Raw genomic sequence first — 19,716 nt, forward strand, 5'->3', positions numbered from 1 at the left:
CCAAGGCTAAAAAAGACAAGTCACCAAATAAACAAATGTTCATGCAAATTTTTCTTTTTAGGAAATGAGACATCAAAAATTATATAGTCATTAAGAACATGTTTGGTACTGAATTAAAAAAGCACCCTGAAAGAAATGCATACTGTATACTGCCTTACATAGTCCCACTTCCCTTTCAGAATTTCCCAAGTTATGTTGCATAACCTACAGTCTTTTCTATGGGAAGCAGTACTTTGGTATGCATGTCCCATCTTTCTTCAGATACTGCTTTTATTTTTGGGACTCTATGTAAGGCATAAGATAGGGTTAGCATGGTTCTGCTGGTAGTACTTGATCTTTGAATTTCAGACTTTAACTTTTATTTGCTGTTTCTACCTTACTCTAAACCTTACAATAGACTGTGTAAACACAAAAGCAGAATCTACGATTCTACAACACAAATTGCCCTCAAGTATAGCTTTAGAAAACTCATGTACATTTTTACAAATGAAGGTAAGGAAGAACTAACCATCAGTTTATTAAATAATAATGTACATACGAATCTTTTAAATTATGACTATATGGTTCTGTCACTGCAATCTAATGACTGCTACACAGATATCCCAGATAGTTGTTCAAAATTTGCTATCTGTTCAGCTGCATAGCAGGTCCCAATTTTGGACAGTTTTGCTCCTTCTGAAGGACCCATCATGCTCTAAGAGTGCCATACACTTTTATGAAATAAAAAAAAATGATTGCTAAAGGCAATGCCAAGAAATGGTAAGTAATGGAGTAAACTGCACTAGCAAAAACTTAAGATTCATATGCTGATCTTGACCCCTGTGTACCCCAAAACATATTGTATTTAACATGTGCTAATTCCACTGAAATTTATCTGTTTCAGAAGAGTAACACAGACGGAAGATGACATTTTTAGCCAATGGGTGTAAAAGAATTGTATAGCTGAAGTTTTGAAATACTTCAAACTCAAATGGAATACGGTAATAGAAAAATAACTAGATGACCAAAGCCTTACAATTCCTGCACCAGTTTTATGAAAGGTATACTTTACTGAGCAGATATCACTAGGTTTCACCTCTTTCTTTTCTGCTAAAAATGAGTGATACGCTGTAAATGACCTCAGATTCACACCCTTGAACTCTTATTACATAGTAAAATACGGAATTCTGCATTTCTATACTAACTGTCCAACCATCTCAGCTCACAGAACAGAAAAAGTTGTGCAACTGCAGGAATCGAGCTGTTAAAGGTGACAGCAAATACAGAAACAAAAGCCTGAAAGACTATACATGTATGAGAATGCCATGGCACGCATGACTAATGAAGCAGTACATTACATAATAACAAAATGTGCTATAGATATCCACCGGCATAGCTAACACACTAACAGGAAAAATCCATTTAATTATCTGAAGGGTTAGAAAACATAGCCATGGAAGGGAAATTAAAGAGATACACTCAGTGCTTGTGCAGGAAGTCCTTGGTTGGAGGTACACAGTGGTCAAACACTTCAATTTCATGTGGCCAGAGAAAGATGAAATTGAAAATCTGAGCCAAGCAAGGCTCTGGGACACCTTCTAGATCTTAACACTTCCTATATTCTGTTCATGAATGGCAAGCCCTTAGTGTCAAACTGGAGAAAAATGGTGATGAATCTTTAAAAATTCCAATTGCAACCCAAATTCTCCAATGCAGAAGACTATTGTCTCTCCCTTCCTTAGGCTTTGAAAAGGTATATACAGTCAAACTGTTGACTGGTAACCTTTTTACATTTGGGTTAAGGTCTAGGCACCTGGTGAAATATATTCCAAATGATCTCCTCTCACACAGCTACTACTAAAGCCAATTCTCCATTAGTTTACATCTGTCTTATACTGAGGTAGCATCTTAAAGGGAAGTACTTTGATGGTAATTAAGTGGCTAAGTCACCCGGTAATGTGCATGGAAAGCAAGTAACCTCTGTATACCTCATGAGCTCTTGAATTTGCTACAGAAAAGTCTAAAAGTTCATTTTAAAACAAAATGCTTTGGAGCAATCAGTGGTCAATAAAGAGAATAGAATGCATTTGTTAAGTCTCCAAGAAGGTCAAATAAACTCTCATAATGTGGGGAATTTTCTTTCTTAGACACTACCCCACCTCTTCTAGTAAACATACACTGAATGTATTGTTCCAGAGTACAAGCAGTGGGTATGAAAACATCAGAAATGAAGCTAACAATGACAAAGAATGACAAAAGAGGTCAAAAGACGGCAGGAAGTAAAAGCAGTATGATATTCAGGAGATACTGGAAACCTGAAATGTAATTTAGAAACATTAAAATAACAGGAAGACTACATGTAGTAAGATTATAATTTAGGTTGTGAAAGACCTCAAACATCATTGAGTCCAACACTTAACCATCACCACCTCATCACTTAGATCATAGCACTAAGTACAACATCCAGTTACTTCATGAACAACTCTGGATAGTGACTCCACTACTTCTCTGAGCAGTCTGTTTCAATGCCTAACAACTCTTTCTGAGAAGAAATTATTCTTGATGCTCAGAAAAATGAACCTCAGCTGGTGCAACTTGAGGCTATGTCCACTTGTTCTATCTCTTGTTACCTGGAAAAGTATCTGACCCCCAGCTGGCTACCCCCTCCTTTCAAGACAGTTATAGAGAGTGCTAACTTTACAACTGAGCCCTCTTTACTCCAGCTCCTTCAGCAGCTGCTCCAGCCCCTCAGTATCTGTCCTGCAGTAAGGGGCCCAGAACTGGACACAGGATTTGAAATGTGGCCTCAGCAGTGCTGAATGCAGCGGGACAAATCCTTCCACACTTTCTGATACAAGAAATACCTGATGTGGTCCTGCTGACCACACTATTTCTGATTCAAGCCAGGATCCCATTGGCCTTCTCGGCCACAACCTGGCTCATGTTCAGCTGCTGTCAGCCAGCACCCTGACGTCATCTTCTGCTGGGCAGCTTTCCAGCTACTCTGCCCCTGCCTGTATCACTACCTTGGCTTGCTGTGATCCAAGAGCAGGCAAGAGCAGGACTCAGCACTTAGCCTTGTTGAAGACTGATGGCAGAAAAAAGCAATATAGGCAGCAGACTGAAAATACTACTTACTACTACTACTACTACTACTACTACTACTACTACCACCACTACTACTACTACTACTCCTCCTCTAAAAACACAGTGGAAAACTATTGAGATGAGAGGCTTGTGCAAGGGATGAACAAAGAACACATCTGACTGATACATATGTTAACCAGACATTTGCAGATATGCTTACAAGAGAGCTTGGTGGACAACAATTTGGTTCAAACATCAAGTCAGAAGACATTGAGCACCAAGTGCTTGTTTCTGCCTTACTACCTTCTAAATCCCAGTAGTAACTTTTAAGCAATTTGTTTCCTTGTTTTGTGACAGGGATACAATGACAATAAATTTGTTTGGGTGTTTTAATGATAAACATACACACTCAATTTTTAAAATAATGTTTATTTTGTGTCTGCTTATTTTTTTTAGTGTATACTTACATACCTGGAAAAAACTCTACTTGCAAGCATAAGTATACATAGAGGTTTTTCTAAAGACTCATATAAAGTGATTAACAAGTCTAATTTAAAAGATTTTGCAGAAATCCATAGTATAAACTATAATAAAGCCACCAAATGCGCAAAACCTCACGGCAAACTGCTAAACACGCTGAGCTTGAGAAATAACCAATCAACCAGCATATGTACCTTTTACAAGGCAATGTACTAGGAAATTTTTTTTATAGCTACTTAATGATTATTCCCTGCTACTTTTAATGCTACTCAAAAGATGCACTATGGTGACAATTTAATTAAAAGTAGGTCAAAACTATGGTATTCAGCACAATCTGATCTGAAGTAGGATTAGATCATTATTTCCTACTTAAGAGAGTACAGTAAATTCACGAATACAAGCCGCACTGAGTATAAACCGCATCTCTGGGTGTTGGCAAACATTTCGTTCTTTGTCCATAAATAAGCCGCACCCAAGTATAAGCTGCTCTGTCGTTCGCAGCGAGGACCCGCGTGCAACAAAGTTGCCAAACAGTAACAGAACCGCGGCATGGCGGGGTTTACTGGCTCGGCTCGGGCTGTGCAGGCTCGGCCCGCTTGGGGCTGCCGATGGGGCCAGGTGGCCCAGCCCGGTGCTGCCGCTCGGCAGGGCTGCTCGGGGCCAGGCGCCGCCTCTGGGCTCGCTCGCCCTGGCCCAGCGCTGCCCAGTGGTGGCAGGCAGGGACGGAGCGCCCCCCGCTCCCACAGCAGCGGGTGGGGACGGAGCCCCCGCCTCCTCCCCAAGCCGTGGCGATGGCGGTACAGGGCCCCCACCTTCCCCCTGGGCCGTGGCGATGGTGGCGCGGGGCCCCCCCGTCTCTCCCCCGGGCTGCAGCAGAGGAGGGAAGGAGAGAGCTCTCCCTCCTCTCTCCCTGCCCCGCCATGCTGCCTGCAGGGAGCCAGGCTCCACCCACGGTGCAACAGGTAACAATTTGTAACAATCGCGAAATGCTGGCTTTTACTGGTAGGTGCTTGGCTCGGCACCCTGGCTGGCACTTCTGAGGTTGTAAATGTCAGATAATTATTCACATATTAGCCGCTCCTGAGTATTAGCCGCATTTCCGGTGTGGGAGCAAAATTTTAGTCAAAATGGTGCGGCTTGTATTCGTAAAATTACTATAATTCTGTTTTTAGCCTTTAAGGTAGAGTACACAAAATACATACATTTATTTCAACTTTAAAACCAGTATCTCATCTGTAGTGGAAACAAAGTTAGGACCTACAAATACAAGAAATTCAAAATATGAGAAGAACTCTGCTTCATCTTCTACTTAACTTTTCCACTCATTTCAATACAGAAACAATGTAAAAATATATTGTCAGTAACGTGTCTCTAAAAATTTTCTTTTCACTGTTTATGCAACCTGAAACTTTTCTCTTTATGTAATACCATATTTATTTCCTTGCTACCTAAAACCAAAACACAGTATCGTATGTTTGGGAACACTGAGAATCCAAACAATACAAGAGAGATGTCATTATGCTTTGTTCCACTCTACACCAAAATATATGTGCAAAAATGATAGGTTGGGAAGGTAACCAGGACAGAGAACTGCACAGGACAACAGAAACCCTATGCATAGGGCAAAGGAAAGTCATGGCATGGTGATAATATTGTAATGAATCTGAGGAGACTTATGTATACACAGGTCTTCAGCTGCCTAAATTCTACCACCAAGATCCTATCTAGTGAGTTTGTCTTGACTAATTCCCCTTTAAAATGCTGCACTAGATAAAGATGCTCAGACTACTGTGCAGATAAATGTCATTCTAGACCTGTCATGTCTAATGTCCTGCTACAATGAGCTTAATAGAAGTTTCCTTAAGTAAGAGGCTTCCATTCACATACACATGCCAAATGGAGACTCAAATTATATCACTGGAATAATTTTTTTTCATAGCTAATACAAAAATCAGTGTAAAACCTACGGACATTTTTGCCACAGCTTTAATAGCAAACTATGTTCTGTTTAGTAGCATTGGTCAACATCAAAAGGCCATCATCTGCTTCTTTGACAGCAGATAAGAAATTTTACTTGAGCTGTATGCTACATCCCTAAAAAATAACTAAGGCTCATGGAGTAAACCTTCAGGCAGACATCAGATTCCAACAACAAATTTCATATTGCTTCTTAATCAGATTCCAGTTCCAAGAAACTAAAGGCATAACATTTCAGACATTTTTTAGTCACATAGGCATTTTTATTATTGTTGATCTAGAACAAACAATTTAACTTGAAGTGCTTTCCTGATATCTTTCTGGCAGTCATGTTCTTTGAAGTTTAGACGTTGTTTCCATAATAGAAAGGCAGTTCAGTATAAAACAAATCCCTTTTTTTAGTACTGTTTACCTCACCACTAAGACTGTAAATGTCAGGGATGGAAAATGGAAAATATGAAAAATAGGAGTTCTTGGACATTTCAATTCTTATGGATTGTAAGGAGGTCAACTTTGATTGCACTTTCCAGTACTCGCCAGTCACACTACATGAAATTATTTTTGCCTATCTTGCATTTGTGATTATATGTTGGAAGAGAGTAGGTTGAATAGGCTCAACAAAAAATTCCCCCTCAAATTAACCATTCCTAATTATAATGTTAATTTAAGACTTTGAATGATCACAGACAGTCATTTTGTGAAATAAGTACAGATATAATTCTAAAATAGATGTATGCCACTCCTTAATTGAATTTAGTATGTGTATATTCAGCTGTTTGTGTTGCATGTGCATACAAACATGTACACTGACATACAGTATGATAAGCTAAAAAGTAAAAATTACTTCGTTAGAAAGTTATATATAGTTGTTCATCGCTACCATGTACTTACTATTTAGTTGAATCTGATAATTGATATTCCCGTCGTCTATCATAACACTCCTGAATTCCAGGGTCATTCCATAAGCTTCTTATTGCATCTACATACGGGTTCTCAAAACTTGACACCTTCTCTACATCAACTTCTCGAACTAATAGTGCATGAACCTAATTCAAAACAAACAAAACAGTAAAATTTACCTCATTTTCTGTGTTTGCAAACAGCTCATATACAATGAACAAGATCAATAATTCTTCACATTGGTCATACCACCAACATGTATGTTCAATTTGAAAAATCATGAAGATGATTGTGAAGATGCAGAAAGGAGGTAACCTTTAAACTAACATGACAGGAAGGGAAGTTGCTTTCAGGAAAATTGTATCTTAGACTTCTTTGTTTTGGGACACCAATAACTGTTACCAAAACACAACAAAGAAAAAAATAAAAATGACAGACAAAGCTGAGGGATTCTGCAAGCACCACCAAATTCGAACTTGGTCATTAAGATGTAACTACTGCCAGTTCAACAAAATTGTTCCACAACCAAAATCTAAATGGTGTAGATGACTGTTCAATTCAATACACTTTTGACGACAGCAGACAATATTTTCCATACTGTATTTCCATGTAATAATATAACATTTATATTCCTTCTGAGAATATAACAATTTCCCCTTTATTTACCAAAAATCTTGTAAGTAGTTATTGAACTATTTTTGGAAAACCATGTCTCACACATTTAGGATCTTCTTTATGGGTTTCTAAAAGTATTTGAAACAAGATTCCAGAATAAGAACACTGGAATTTTTGGGAATGTTAATCATGACATGTCCACTTGAGGAGATACTGAAATAGCAACCATGTTTTCTCCTTCTTTATTCCTCTCAGAAAACTATGGGTAGGGTTAAAAACCGATTCTGAGTTTTAACAGTATTACAGCTTTATGCTGGTTTTCCTGGCAATACTTTTTGCCACAATCGATTATATACTTTAAAAAGTGTGGGTTTTTGGATGTAGGCTTCATCATCTCAGTCTTCTACTTATTATCTTTGTTATCTCTTATTTTTATAGTAACAGGAAAATTATGGAATTCTCAAGTTACTAGGAGATACCTGATCCAACAGAAAGTACTTCGAAAGAGCTGAGAAAGTTCTAATAATTCAACACTATTACTAAGAAAAAGGTTACTTTCTCTCTTCTTTGGTTTGAAGGACTTGGTTTGAAGGTGGTTAGATTTGGATAAGATCAGTGAGTTGACATTTCACTACTGTGAAACACTTGCTTTCTTTGGCTATTTGTGTGCATTTAAATTACACTAGGTTTTACCAAAATGCTCTATATGTTTTCCTGAACTACCACGGTGGTTATGACAACAATAGCAGTTAGCCGAATAAAAAAAAAAGAGTAAATAAAAATGTTCAATGACAAAAATGTATTTCACTTTTCCAAGCATAGGAGGAACTAAATCAGTTATCTTTGTTTGGGTTTCTTTTGTAAATCAGTGTAAATGTCCAGAATGAAACATTAGCCAAACCTCTGAGGCAAAACTTCCATCAACCAAAAAGCTTGTCTTCTGTAACCTTTCTATGAAGCAAAAATTCCCAGAGATCCACACAAACCATCAGAAGTCAGAAGACTGGCCTGTCATCTCTCCTGGACAACTCATAATCCCATTGAAAACGAAGAGTAAAGCAACCAAAAAACAGAGCATGTTTTGCAAATGCCTGATTTGTAGTAAACATGCTAGGAAAGCCTCTTCTTAAACACACTACAGGAAAAGCCACAGACCTTTCCTCTCTTCACTTTGCTATTTTATGTTCATCTTCTTTGAAAAGCAGGTACCACCTAAGGACTGGAGTGGATAACCAGCCCAGAAACCCAATGCTGCTACAGGCTACAGCAGTCCTGTGACTGAACTGAATTATGAACCAGAAACTGTCACCAAGTCTCGAATGTCTCTCATAAAAACTCTGCAACAGGATTTCAGACTTAGCTGACAGACAGATTAAAAAAACCACCGACAGAACAGGAGAAATTAAGAAATAGATCATCTGCTTGCTGCCAAATGTCTGTCAATGGTGGTTTTGTGGAATTCCGTCAAACCTGAATTAATTTTAATAGACTGACAGACAATAAAAGCAAATGTTTCCTTATACATTTACAGCCAAAAACCATTCACTGCATAGCTTTGTTTGAGATCAGGTCACCAGACAAAGTAGGAAAAAGAGAGCTTTACTGAGACAGTCGGAACAGAAACCGTAATAAAATAAATACAATAATATCACTTTCCTTAAGTAATGTCTTTGTATACTGGATTATACTATATGATGCAAAAAATATGTATGAAAGCTAAAGTTTCAATTTCAAACGTGAAGCAAGTATGAATTTTCATATTTAGTAAATTCACTTCCAAAAACTGTATATGTAAACATCCAAAATTATAACATCCAAAAACTGAAGGGAGATCTCAGAAAAGTGATTTGAAGTAGCTTCTGATCCAAAATGCTTATAATTTAATGGATAACTAAACACTTCCCTGCCCGTTCTACCATGCAATTTCCTAGCATTTATATTATTATATTAAAACGCTGATGTGACTCTAGGTCTTCATGAATATAAGACCTTTATGTTCCGTCTAAAAATCATGCCACAATTTTCATTAAACATCTCTAATTTAGAGTGTTTCTTCTGTTGGAACATACTAAGACAGAGAATCATAGAATACTCTGAATTGGAAGGGTCCCATGAGGATGATCAAGTTCAACTTCCAGCCTTGTGCAGGACACTCCAAGAATCACATCATGTGACTGAGAGCATTGTCCAAACACTTCTTGAACTCTGCCAGGCTGGTGCTGTGACCGTGGGGAGCTGTTCCATGCCCAATCACCCTCTGGGTGAAGAACCTTTCCCTGATATCCAGTGTAAAACTCCTGTTGGGGAGTTTCATGCCATTCCCTCAGGTCCTGTCACTGGTCACCACAGTAGTGCCTGCCCCTCCTCTTCCCCTTATGAGGAAGTTGCAGACTGCAATGAGGTCTGTCCTCAGTCTCCTCTTCCCCAGGCTGAACAGAGCAAGCCACTGCAGCCACTCCTAACATGGCTTCCCCTCAAGGCCCTTTACCATCCTTATGGTCCTCCTTTGGACACTCTCTAACAGTTTAGTATTCTTGTATTCTGGCATCTAGAACTGCACACTGGACTCAAGGTAAGGTCATCACAGTGCAAAGCAGAGCAGGACAATCACCCTATTCTAAAATCCCAGATACAGAATGACAATGCTACAGCAACTTTGGATGATATCAACACTTTCTGGTAGGTTGAATGTAAATGCAACTACAAATATCTATTGTAACATTTAAAGACTGAGAATGCTGCAGTTGTCAGTCAGTCAGCCTGTATGTGCTATATAGTAATTTACATATATGGCTGCCAAAAACTTGTTAGAGCAGCATCTTCCTCACCATAGCTCCACTTGCAGCATGAAGATATAAACAACACTGAAGGCATGAAGGGTGAAATAAGGGTATATAATAACTTCCTTGTTTCTTCATAGTGAAAGAGTGAAATCTCAGCTGGGTGAACTGCAATCCACCAGAATTTCACAATAACATACACAGAGTCTGTGTAAACTAACCTGTAATGTGGACTCTATGAATACCTTAGTAATGCCATTAGAGGGCTACTCAAACGTTTAAAATACTACACAAACATGCAAATGAAAACAGCGTATACAATTTGCACTCTAAATATTACACAAGTCTCATGACTTCCCATAATTAAATCATATTTTAATAACCCTATGACCAAATTGGTTATTTGCAGAACATCCCCAAGAATTGAAGTATAAAATAAGCAGACGTAAACTGTGCAAGGTAAACTGTGCAAGGTAAACTCTTCCATGCAGGTAGGAAATTGCATGCCATTCCTGATGAGCTAGTCAAAAACGCTGCATCTCCAGGCTACCTAACATAATTGTAGTATGGTGAGGCATTTTTTTTACCTCCATGGAAGCCTTAATTACCAAAGTATTTTCAATGTTTTGTCTGTATCTGGTATATAAAGCACTTTACCAGGCACATAGTACCATTTCAGATACTTTAGGCTTGAAATAAATTACAGATAAAACTTTGGTTTTCAAAAGCAAAATGAAATTGAAATGTATTCTAATATTTTAAATTATTTGATTACATTTAATTAAAAACATTACAGTAACTTCTAGTCAACTTTTATTCTCTGTACTGCTTGAATATGAAGAAAAACAGCTGAAACAAAAAATACAGTAATTTCACAAATGCAAGCCGCACCATTTTGACTAAGATTTTTCTCCCAAACCGGAAATGCGGCTAATACTCAGGAGCGGCTAATATGTGAATAATTTTCTGACATTTACAACCTCAGAAGTGCCAGCCAGAGTGCAGAGTTGAGCAGTTGCAAAGCCAGCATTTCGCGATTGTTACAAATTGTTACTCTGTTGCGCCGCGGGTGGAGCCTGGCTCCCTGCAGGCAGCACAGGGGGGAGGGAGAGAGGAGGGAGAGCTCTTTCCTTCCCTCCTCTGCCGCAGCCCAGGGGAGAGACGGGGAGGCCCCGTGCCACCATTGCCGCGGCCCGGGGAGGCAGCGGGGGGCTCCGTCCCTGCCCGCCGCTGCCACTGTGGGAGCGAGGGGTGCTCCGTCCCTGCCTGCCACCACGGGGCAGCGCCGGGCCGTGGTGACCGAGCCCAGTGGCAGCAGCGGCTGGCCCTGAGCAGCCCCGCCGAGTGGTAGCACCGGGTTCGGCCCCGTCGGCAGCCCCGAGTGGGCCAAGCCTGCACAGCCTGAGCTGAGCCAGTAAACCCCTCCCTGCCACAGTTCTGTTACTAATTGGCAACTTTGTTGCATGCAGGTCCTCGCTGTGAACGACAGAGCGGTTTATACTCAGGTGCGGCTTATTTATGGACAAAAAACAAAATATTTGCCAACACCCAGAGATGTGGTTTATACTCAGTGCGGCTTGTATTCGTGAATTTACTGTACCTGTTATTTGAAGAGGGGGAACATCTCACTCCCTCTCTCTGCTACACAACACTAAAACTCCATAGAGATAATGCAATAGTGATGACAGAGGCAAAAGAGAAATTTCACCTTCAGATTTTAAATATTAATTCTCCCGTTATATTTTTCACTGGATCTACAGTTCCACTTACCGTTATAAACTAAAATATGAAGATTTATTAAACAAAAATTATATTCTCTTTTATCCTCTCTTTTGAAAACTTCATACCTCTAACTCTCCAGGCAGATCCTTAAGACTTCTGTCTACTTTCTTTCTTAGGAGGTGAGATCATCAAGCATCACACCTTTTAAACACTACAACTCTGCTTGTTAATGACTGTATTGGGTGTTACACTCTTCAAATACTGGCATGGCTATAAAGCTAAACTGGAAGATGACATTACTGTGGAAAATCAAACAGCAGGTTGCAAAAACCTATCACAAAAATATAACTAATATTTACGTTTGTGTGTGTGGCATGTTACATTTGCAATGGATTATATATTAGGCATTTTCATGCCTCCTCCTGGTACTAAATGTAGCACCTTAGATGAAATTTTCACACACTGGTGCTAAAGTTTTGCAGCTAGTGAGTACTTTCCTGATATGTGCTGTAAAAATGTGTCATTTTTGCTTTTGAGGATCCCAGAAACAAAAACAGCTTTATTCTCTAGCACACTTTGACTTTGTAGAGCTGGGAAAATTCTATGGCTGACTTTCTGAAATATGTCTATGGATCAGCCAACTGCCACATCCCTTCCACTGCTTTAGTAATTTACCTCTGAAGATCGGGTTTTGTATTGTTAGGAGACTACGTATTCTACTCTGAAATTAGTTACGTGTGCCTAAACATCCTACTTGTTTTGCTTCTAGAACACTTCAGTAACCCAAACAAACCCCACACAAGCTATTTTATTCTTATTGTAAAGATTAGCTTCAATTACAGGATTCATTTATATATATTTAATTGCTTGATTAGGACTGTAGTCATATATATATATTTAACTACTTGATTAGGACTGTATGACATTCATACATTAATACACAAATTCAACTTGTTTTCCAACCTTTGTCAAAATCCTTTTCAAAGAAAATAGAGCAACAAGTAAAATACAGTCCATGTAGGTAAAGAGAGATCCAAAGTAACTAGTTAAAAGTTATTTTGCTAAGTTACTATTGGGTTTAAAAAGTTGTTGGTGGTTGGGTTTCTTTATTTTTCACTTATAGAATTTTTTCCCATAAGTTGCTAGGAAACGGACTACTGGGAACTTACGAGTACTTAAGAAATACCAAAGAAGTGGCCAGGGTTGAGAAATGAGTGTAGCATCTGGCTACACCTATTTTTCTCCAGAGTTTATCTCAGAGGGACAGAGATACTTTGGGAATTAGGCAGGTAAAGGGACAGGGGCAGCTGCAAGTCTCTGTCTCTGAGCTTCAGAGAAGGACCTGTGGCTTCAGAGAATTCAGAGAAGGAATTTTGCTGCCATTGCAATAACTCAGCCGGGAACTGCCTTTCTTCTGCTGCTGGGCCCCATACCCCCTGCCCTGCTGGGACGTCCTGCAGTTACAGCCACCGCCACAAAGTTTCTGACACATCTCACCCACTGCCCTGGGATTTCTGCTCATTCCTGCCTTTCCAGCTTGGTGCTCCTCAGAGTCCTGCAGGAGCATCGGGACCGACACTGCCCCAGGGTTTATGAACCAAGGCCTCTCTCCCATTCCTTCAGCCCAGGCCCTGCCGCCATTCCTGCGTGCTGCCCGAGCCCGCCCCACAGCACCCCCTGCAGGCGCAGGGGAATCATCATCCCCGCCCTGTCCAGGGAGCCACCAGCACCCCTGCTGGCCGTGCCGGGAACTGCAGCATGGGACAGCGCCCACGGCCCAGAGGGCTGAACTGGGCTCCTGCTCTGGTTGTGCTCAATGCTGCAGTTGTTGTTGTTGGCTTGCTTGCTTCATTACACATACTAGTAAAGAACTGCTATTCGTATTCTCCTGTCTTTGCCTGAGAGCCCCTTAATTTCAAAATTATAGTAATTCAGAGAGAAAGGATTTACATTTCCCATTCCAAGGGAGGCTCCTGCCTTCCCTAGCAGACACCTTTTTGTCTTTCAGAGACAAAAGTAAAGCAGTCCCATTTAGTCATGTTTTGACTTGTGTTCCAATGTAATTTTTACTGACAAATTTTCAAAGGTTTTCAGCAGCTGATGAAATTCTAGGATTAACACTTTGGTTCAGATAAATCCTTAAGATTTCCAAGGATGCCATGGAATATACCGACTAATTTTCTGACATTATTAAAAATTAATTGTAGCATTTGAATTCTAACATTGATAATCTGAACATAAAACTAAACCAAATCTTTTTCTTCTAGACACAGTCACTAGCACCAAATTAGATCCTCATCAAGTTCTCACAATTAATAACTGACAAGGCCAAACAGGTAAAATCTTTTTTCTAGCAATGAAATCGAGTTACAATTTAATTCAAACCTTCAGTGACAGAAACTAACAAAAACCATTTCAGATTTGAACCAGCATAAGCAAGAACTGGCAACAAACTCTGCTCTCACAACAGTTTTTGCAGCTAAAAGGAATTATCCAGATTACAGCTCCATCTAAAAAAAAGTAGTATAATCACCAAATATTTACAAAAACACATCCAAGCATGGAGCTCTAAGCAGGCTGGTCTAGTGGAACACGTCCACAGGAGGGGGGTTGAAACTAGATGATCTTTAAAGTCCCTTTCAGGTCACTCTATGAATATACAGTAATAATTTCAGAAAGGTACAATGGTCTAAGTTTTTTTCTCTGTTTCTTTGGGGTTTTGGTGTGTCCTTTGCCTTCTTTTTTCTCCTGAGGACAACTTCTAAGCTGAGATCATCAAATCATTGTTGTGCTATAATCCTACAAATAGCTACTATACACACAACATATAACTGAATACTTCTCTTACTTCATAAACATTTCGGGTTTTTAGACCCTTATAACAGGCTTCACTGTTTTTGAAGAGCAGTGCTCGATAAGCCTTGCAAATAGTAATTTTTTCTGCCAGATTTTTGTACAGTGGTTCAGTTCAATTTATGGAAGAAAATGTTATAGGAACATGGACCTGCTGAAACTTTCATTCCATTTGCAAGCAAAATAAATGGCTGTGCTTCACAAGCCTCCAAGCATCTGCTACTTCACTCAATCACTCCACATGACTGAGTGCATTTAAAAAAATAAAATAGAAAGACAATGTTCCAGTACTAGAATTCTCACTTAAGAAGCGTACCATCAAACAGAACTCCCATGAGTGTCACTCCTGTACTCACTCCTGTGCCTTGGTCCTGCACTACAGACTTTTTTAAAGAGTACAGACAGTAACAGCCTTGCCTGGTCTCATGGATTCAAACACCTAGAACTGGGAAGATGAGCCAGATGATCCAGACAGTTTGTAGTCTACTTGCTTACACAAAGAAACTGGAGGAAATGCACTGTGTTTCAGACCTAGAGAAGAACCTATGGTAAACCTAGGGCCCAGGGAAATAAACAGCAGGCTATTTTAAAGAGAATGTCCTAGTTTTGTCTGGGATAGAGCTCGTTTTCTTTTTAGCAGTTGGTACAGTTTTGGATTTAGTATGACAGTAATGTTGATGACACACTGATGTTTTAGTTGCTGTTTAGTATCTTTGCTCTAAGTCAAATTTCCCATGCTCTGTCAGCCAGCAGGTGCACAAGGAACTGGGAGACAGCTCTGTCAGGACAGGTGATCTGAGCTATCAAGGGGATCTTCCACATCATAGAATGTCATGGCCATGAACTGGGGAAAGTCAGCTGAAAGGCACTGATGACTGCTGGGGATAGGCTAGGCATCGTTCAGCAGGTGCTGAGCAGCTACACTGGGCATGTCTTGTTTCTCTTGGGTTTTGCTCCTCTTTTGCTCTCCTTTCCATTCCTATTATTCTTATTATGATTTTTTATTTTGGTTCAATTATTAAACTGTTTTTACCTCAGCCCATGAGGTTTATTATTTTTTTGCTCTGACTCTTCTCCCCACCATGGATATAGTGATCAAGTGGCTCTGTGGTACTTAGTTCTAGGCTGGGATTAAACCAGGACAAGGAAACATGTTATTGTATCTGTGTTTCAATTCAGGAGAGAAAGTATTATGTGGAAAAATAATCCTCTACACAATTCATACTAATTAGAATTGTCAGATGTGATAAGTTTGAGGGAAAAAAAAGCATTTTGCATCCATATTTTTAAGCCACACTTTTTTGTCTTTAAAGGAGCAGAGTGCCCTCTGCTGACTAGTACCTAACAGCAGAGGCAGTTATTTCAAACTGGTATTTCTAGAAATATCAGAGAACTGGGAGGGTCCCTTTCAAAATAATGAATTATTCCAGCAGGAATTTTCCTCTGAAAAAGTTGCAACTAATTTAAATGGTTGCATTTGTGTGTTGTCCAACCAAGAAGATTGTCTTTCTAAACAATTACCTCACTTCTTGGAAGTAAACTCTGAAAGTGAGCTACAGATTTACCCTAGGTATGCAAAGACACATGACATCGCATCACCTACTCATTTTGAACGTGTTCATTGATCCCTTGACTTTTAGACCAATGAGTTGGCAGGACTGAAGTAAAGGGGCAAAATGCAATCTCAGATAATAATCAGTTGTTTAGAACAGGGTCACACAAGAATGAATTTAGCCCCAAGATGTTAAAGATAGCAACCCAACATTATTTTCTCTAGAGAAACCACAGACATATTATACCATAGTGATGAGTAACTATTTGAAAACCGCCTTGAGGGAAAATAAAGTTTTTTGCCATATGTGACCTAAAAAAGTGATAGCTTCCTTAAAAATTAGGTACTATCTTCTCCATTCCTAGAAACAGACTGTATTTGTGCTGGATTGTATCTGATGCCAAAAAGAGCTTATTTAAAGGAGAACGTCAAAACACTGCTGACTCCTCTTTCAAGGCTTCAAGCAAAACACCAGTGTCCTGAAACATGCTGCCAACTTATATCATTAGGAACGAGGAAGAAAAAATAATAAAGCACATCTTTCCAATACTGAAAACACAGAAACAAGTTTTCTATTATTAACAGCTTGAAAAGTTACTCACTTTGCTGCCTGGTGCATGCAAAATTGATTCTTATGTATTTTTCAATTATTAGCTTAGCTTATTAACTATTCAGTATTTAGAGGTCACAGTAGCCTTTTAAAAAACCATTTGGGAAGGCTTATTTATCCACCAAAGCACAATTGGATGAGACTCCCAGGAGAAATAAGGCATGTTCTTTCTAAATGTACCATCAGGCATCACATGAGAGGAAATAGATTTTTGAAGGGTTATGTTTGCTTCCTTATTAATAACCTACATGGTTTATTTGAAAGCCTCTGCTTTCAATAAGAGTGACATCTCTGGGAAGGTAAACAAAATTGAGGGCTTTTTGAATTAATTTTGATTAAACTGTATTTGGAAGAAGTTTGTGGGAGGTGAGTAACACAGATAGAAAAGTCACAAACACAGTCTGTTGAGAAGAGCTGTCTCCTCGTTACTAGTGTAGTCAGGTTTCTGAATTCAGTCACCTAAGCCTGCTTTTCAATATACTCTGGAGATGCAACTCTCCAAGCAACGAGATGAAGATCTACAAGTGAACATGAATGATGAAGTAAACAGTCACATCCAGACAATCACATCACGTTTCCTGGAGTTAACAGGTTCTACTTAGCCACAAATATCTAAATTTACCCTCTTAACTCTGTCCTTTTCTCGTTGTTTGTTAGTGTCAGAAATGTCCAAGGCAATTTCCCAGAAAATCTTCAAAACAAATTTATCAAGTTAATTTAGCAAAGCTGCTGATGTAGAAAAAGACAGGCTGTTTGAGTTACATCCTGCTATCCAGAAAGAACATTTATTAATAGGCCTTATCTACCCTGTTCACAAGTATTATCAGAGACGGGCAGCTACTTCGGAAATCAGCATGCAACTTCGACACACAGACAAAGAAACATTTTTAGTTGGAATTACAGTACTAATGCAAATGCTGGTAGTAAGACTGAAGTGGATAGTTAACAAAAATAACCTGCAAACAGTCTTTAGAACAAAATAATTAATTCACTGTAACAAAAAAAAGGATTTTGTTAAAAAATCTAGCAAAACATTCTTGTCCTAAATTAGCACCTGATGTTATCATTAAAATTTCTTTTCTTCAGCGGGCATTAAACTCTTTCTGAATATGAAAATAACCCTAATTATCTTTAGACAGGGTAAATAAGTATTTTGTTTCAGACTTCTGGCATAAAATGAATCACAAATTGGATTAAACATTAGTAACATTTAACTTCCCTGGATAATTATAATACACTAATTTCATATAATCCCCCACCTGCAGAACACATTGCCAACTAGGAACACTTTTGCATTTCTGCAGGTAGGTCAGGACATTATTAATCAAATAAAAGAGAGCATTGCTGGAGGGGAGGAATCAGAAGAAGTTTCATGCTGGTTTTGCAGCCACCCAACACCTTCTTCAGAAGTGTTGACTGTTACATCTGCAAAGCACTACAGCCCCACAGTCACTCAAATTTGCAATGATGGTGGTTGACTCGACAGCCCATGCCACAGCCAGCACCTGGGAGTTGTGTATCTAGGTGTGTGTCCACTGATACTATTCAACAATCTCTGCAACATTACACAGAAAGCAGCAAGAGACTTGTGCAGGACAAAACACTTTTCCGTAATGGTCATCACAAACCCTAACATGGAAATGCTATCAGAGGAGGATAAAAGTTTAAAAGACTAGAAAGCTGGAGAATACATGATGAGGACATGGCTCTGCCACTTTCTTTGTATGTTGGTGAGCTTTCCTTCACACTATTATTTTCATGTCATTAATAATATATATATTCAAATGACTGATTTAAACGACAGATTTAGTTTAAAAGATCAACAGATAGAGAGAGAGTACTTAATGATGCATAATAACCTGGCATCTATTTAATGTAGCATGGAATGCTCCTTGTAATAAAATCTGAATTTTATTATAAAAATGCAGTTATATATTGGTTCAGGTATCAACATAACAATGTTAAAGCACTTCTAAGTACTATTCTATAAAAGTACAGTAATTTCACGATTACAAGCCACACCATTTTGACTAAAATTCTGCTCCCACACCAAAAATGCGGCTTACACTCGGGGCGGCTAATATGTGAATAATTTTGACATTTCCAACCCCAAAAGAGCAAACCGAGGTGCTGAACCGAGCACCAGCCAGTAAAAGCCGGCATTTCGTGATTGTTACAAATTGGTTAGTCTGTTGCGCAGCGGGTGGAGCCAGGATCCCTGCTGGCAGGGCAGGAGGGGGAGGGAGGCAGGGGAGCTCCCTCCTTCCCTCCTGTCCCGCAGCCTGGAGGAGGCAGGGGCTCCATGCTGCCATCCCCGTGGCTTGGGAGGGAGGCAGGGGGCTCCCTTCAGCCTGCCTCCGTGGGAACGCTCCTTCCCCTCCTGCCACCGCCGCCATGGGTGCCAGCGGGCTCCCGTTCCCGCCTGCCACTGCAGGGCAGCGCTGGGCCACAGTGAGCCAGTTCACAGGCGGCAGCTGGCCCCAAGCGGCCCCGTCGAGCGGCAGCGCCGAGCTGGGCCAACCCAAGTGGGCCGAGTCCTCACTGCCCGAGCCGAGCCAGTAAACCCCACCCCGATCCCGTGATTCTGTTACTATTTGGCAACTTTGTAGCACGCGGGTCCTCCCTGCGAATGACAGAGCGGCTTATAATTGGGTGCGGCTTATGTATGGACAAAGAACGAAATGTTTGCCAACATCTGGCGATGCGGCTTATAGTCAGTGCGGCTTGTAATCGTAAAATTACTATACTCTCAGTTTCAATCTGTCATACCATCAAGACTGGGTTTTAACCAAAATTAACTGGCTGTGGATTATGGCAGAATTGCAGTAGCTACTGGCATGACACTGGTGGCATTATTTTTAACTATATAAAAATCAATTGATGGAGAGCTAAAAAATTCACAGTACAGTTCTAAGAAAATACTAAACTTTCGCTTATTTGTGTCATGGGACAAAGGAACCACAAAACTTATGTTTTCCAGAAGATTTCAGTGCTGTTTCCCCTGCATCTTCTTCATATCAGTGACTTCCTTTTATGATGCATTAGTTGCTGTAGCTGTTAAAATGCTCCATATTGAATTGTTTTATATTTTAGAGTATGGTTTCAAAAACCACAACAAAAACACGTTAGAAAATAGGAGATCAAAATCTGCTGTAAGATTT

The 19,716-nt window shown here is 39.7% G+C and overlaps 1 protein-coding gene across 1 annotated transcript in view; it reads right to left on the bottom strand.

The window, feature by feature from the left end:
* The window catches only part of LOC117010639 (guanine nucleotide-binding protein G(q) subunit alpha-like), a 118,410-nt gene that overhangs the window by 30,461 nt on the left and 68,233 nt on the right, over window positions 1-19,716 (bottom strand). Inside the window, exon 3 of the mRNA XM_033085385.2 lies at window positions 6,415-6,569. Within this exon, the coding sequence (XP_032941276.1) occupies window positions 6,415-6,569 (155 nt within the window). The remainder of the gene's footprint in view (window positions 1-6,414; window positions 6,570-19,716) is intronic.

Source organism: Catharus ustulatus, chromosome Z (assembly GCF_009819885.2).
Source record: "Catharus ustulatus isolate bCatUst1 chromosome Z, bCatUst1.pri.v2, whole genome shotgun sequence".
Lineage (NCBI taxonomy): Eukaryota > Metazoa > Chordata > Aves > Passeriformes > Turdidae > Catharus > Catharus ustulatus.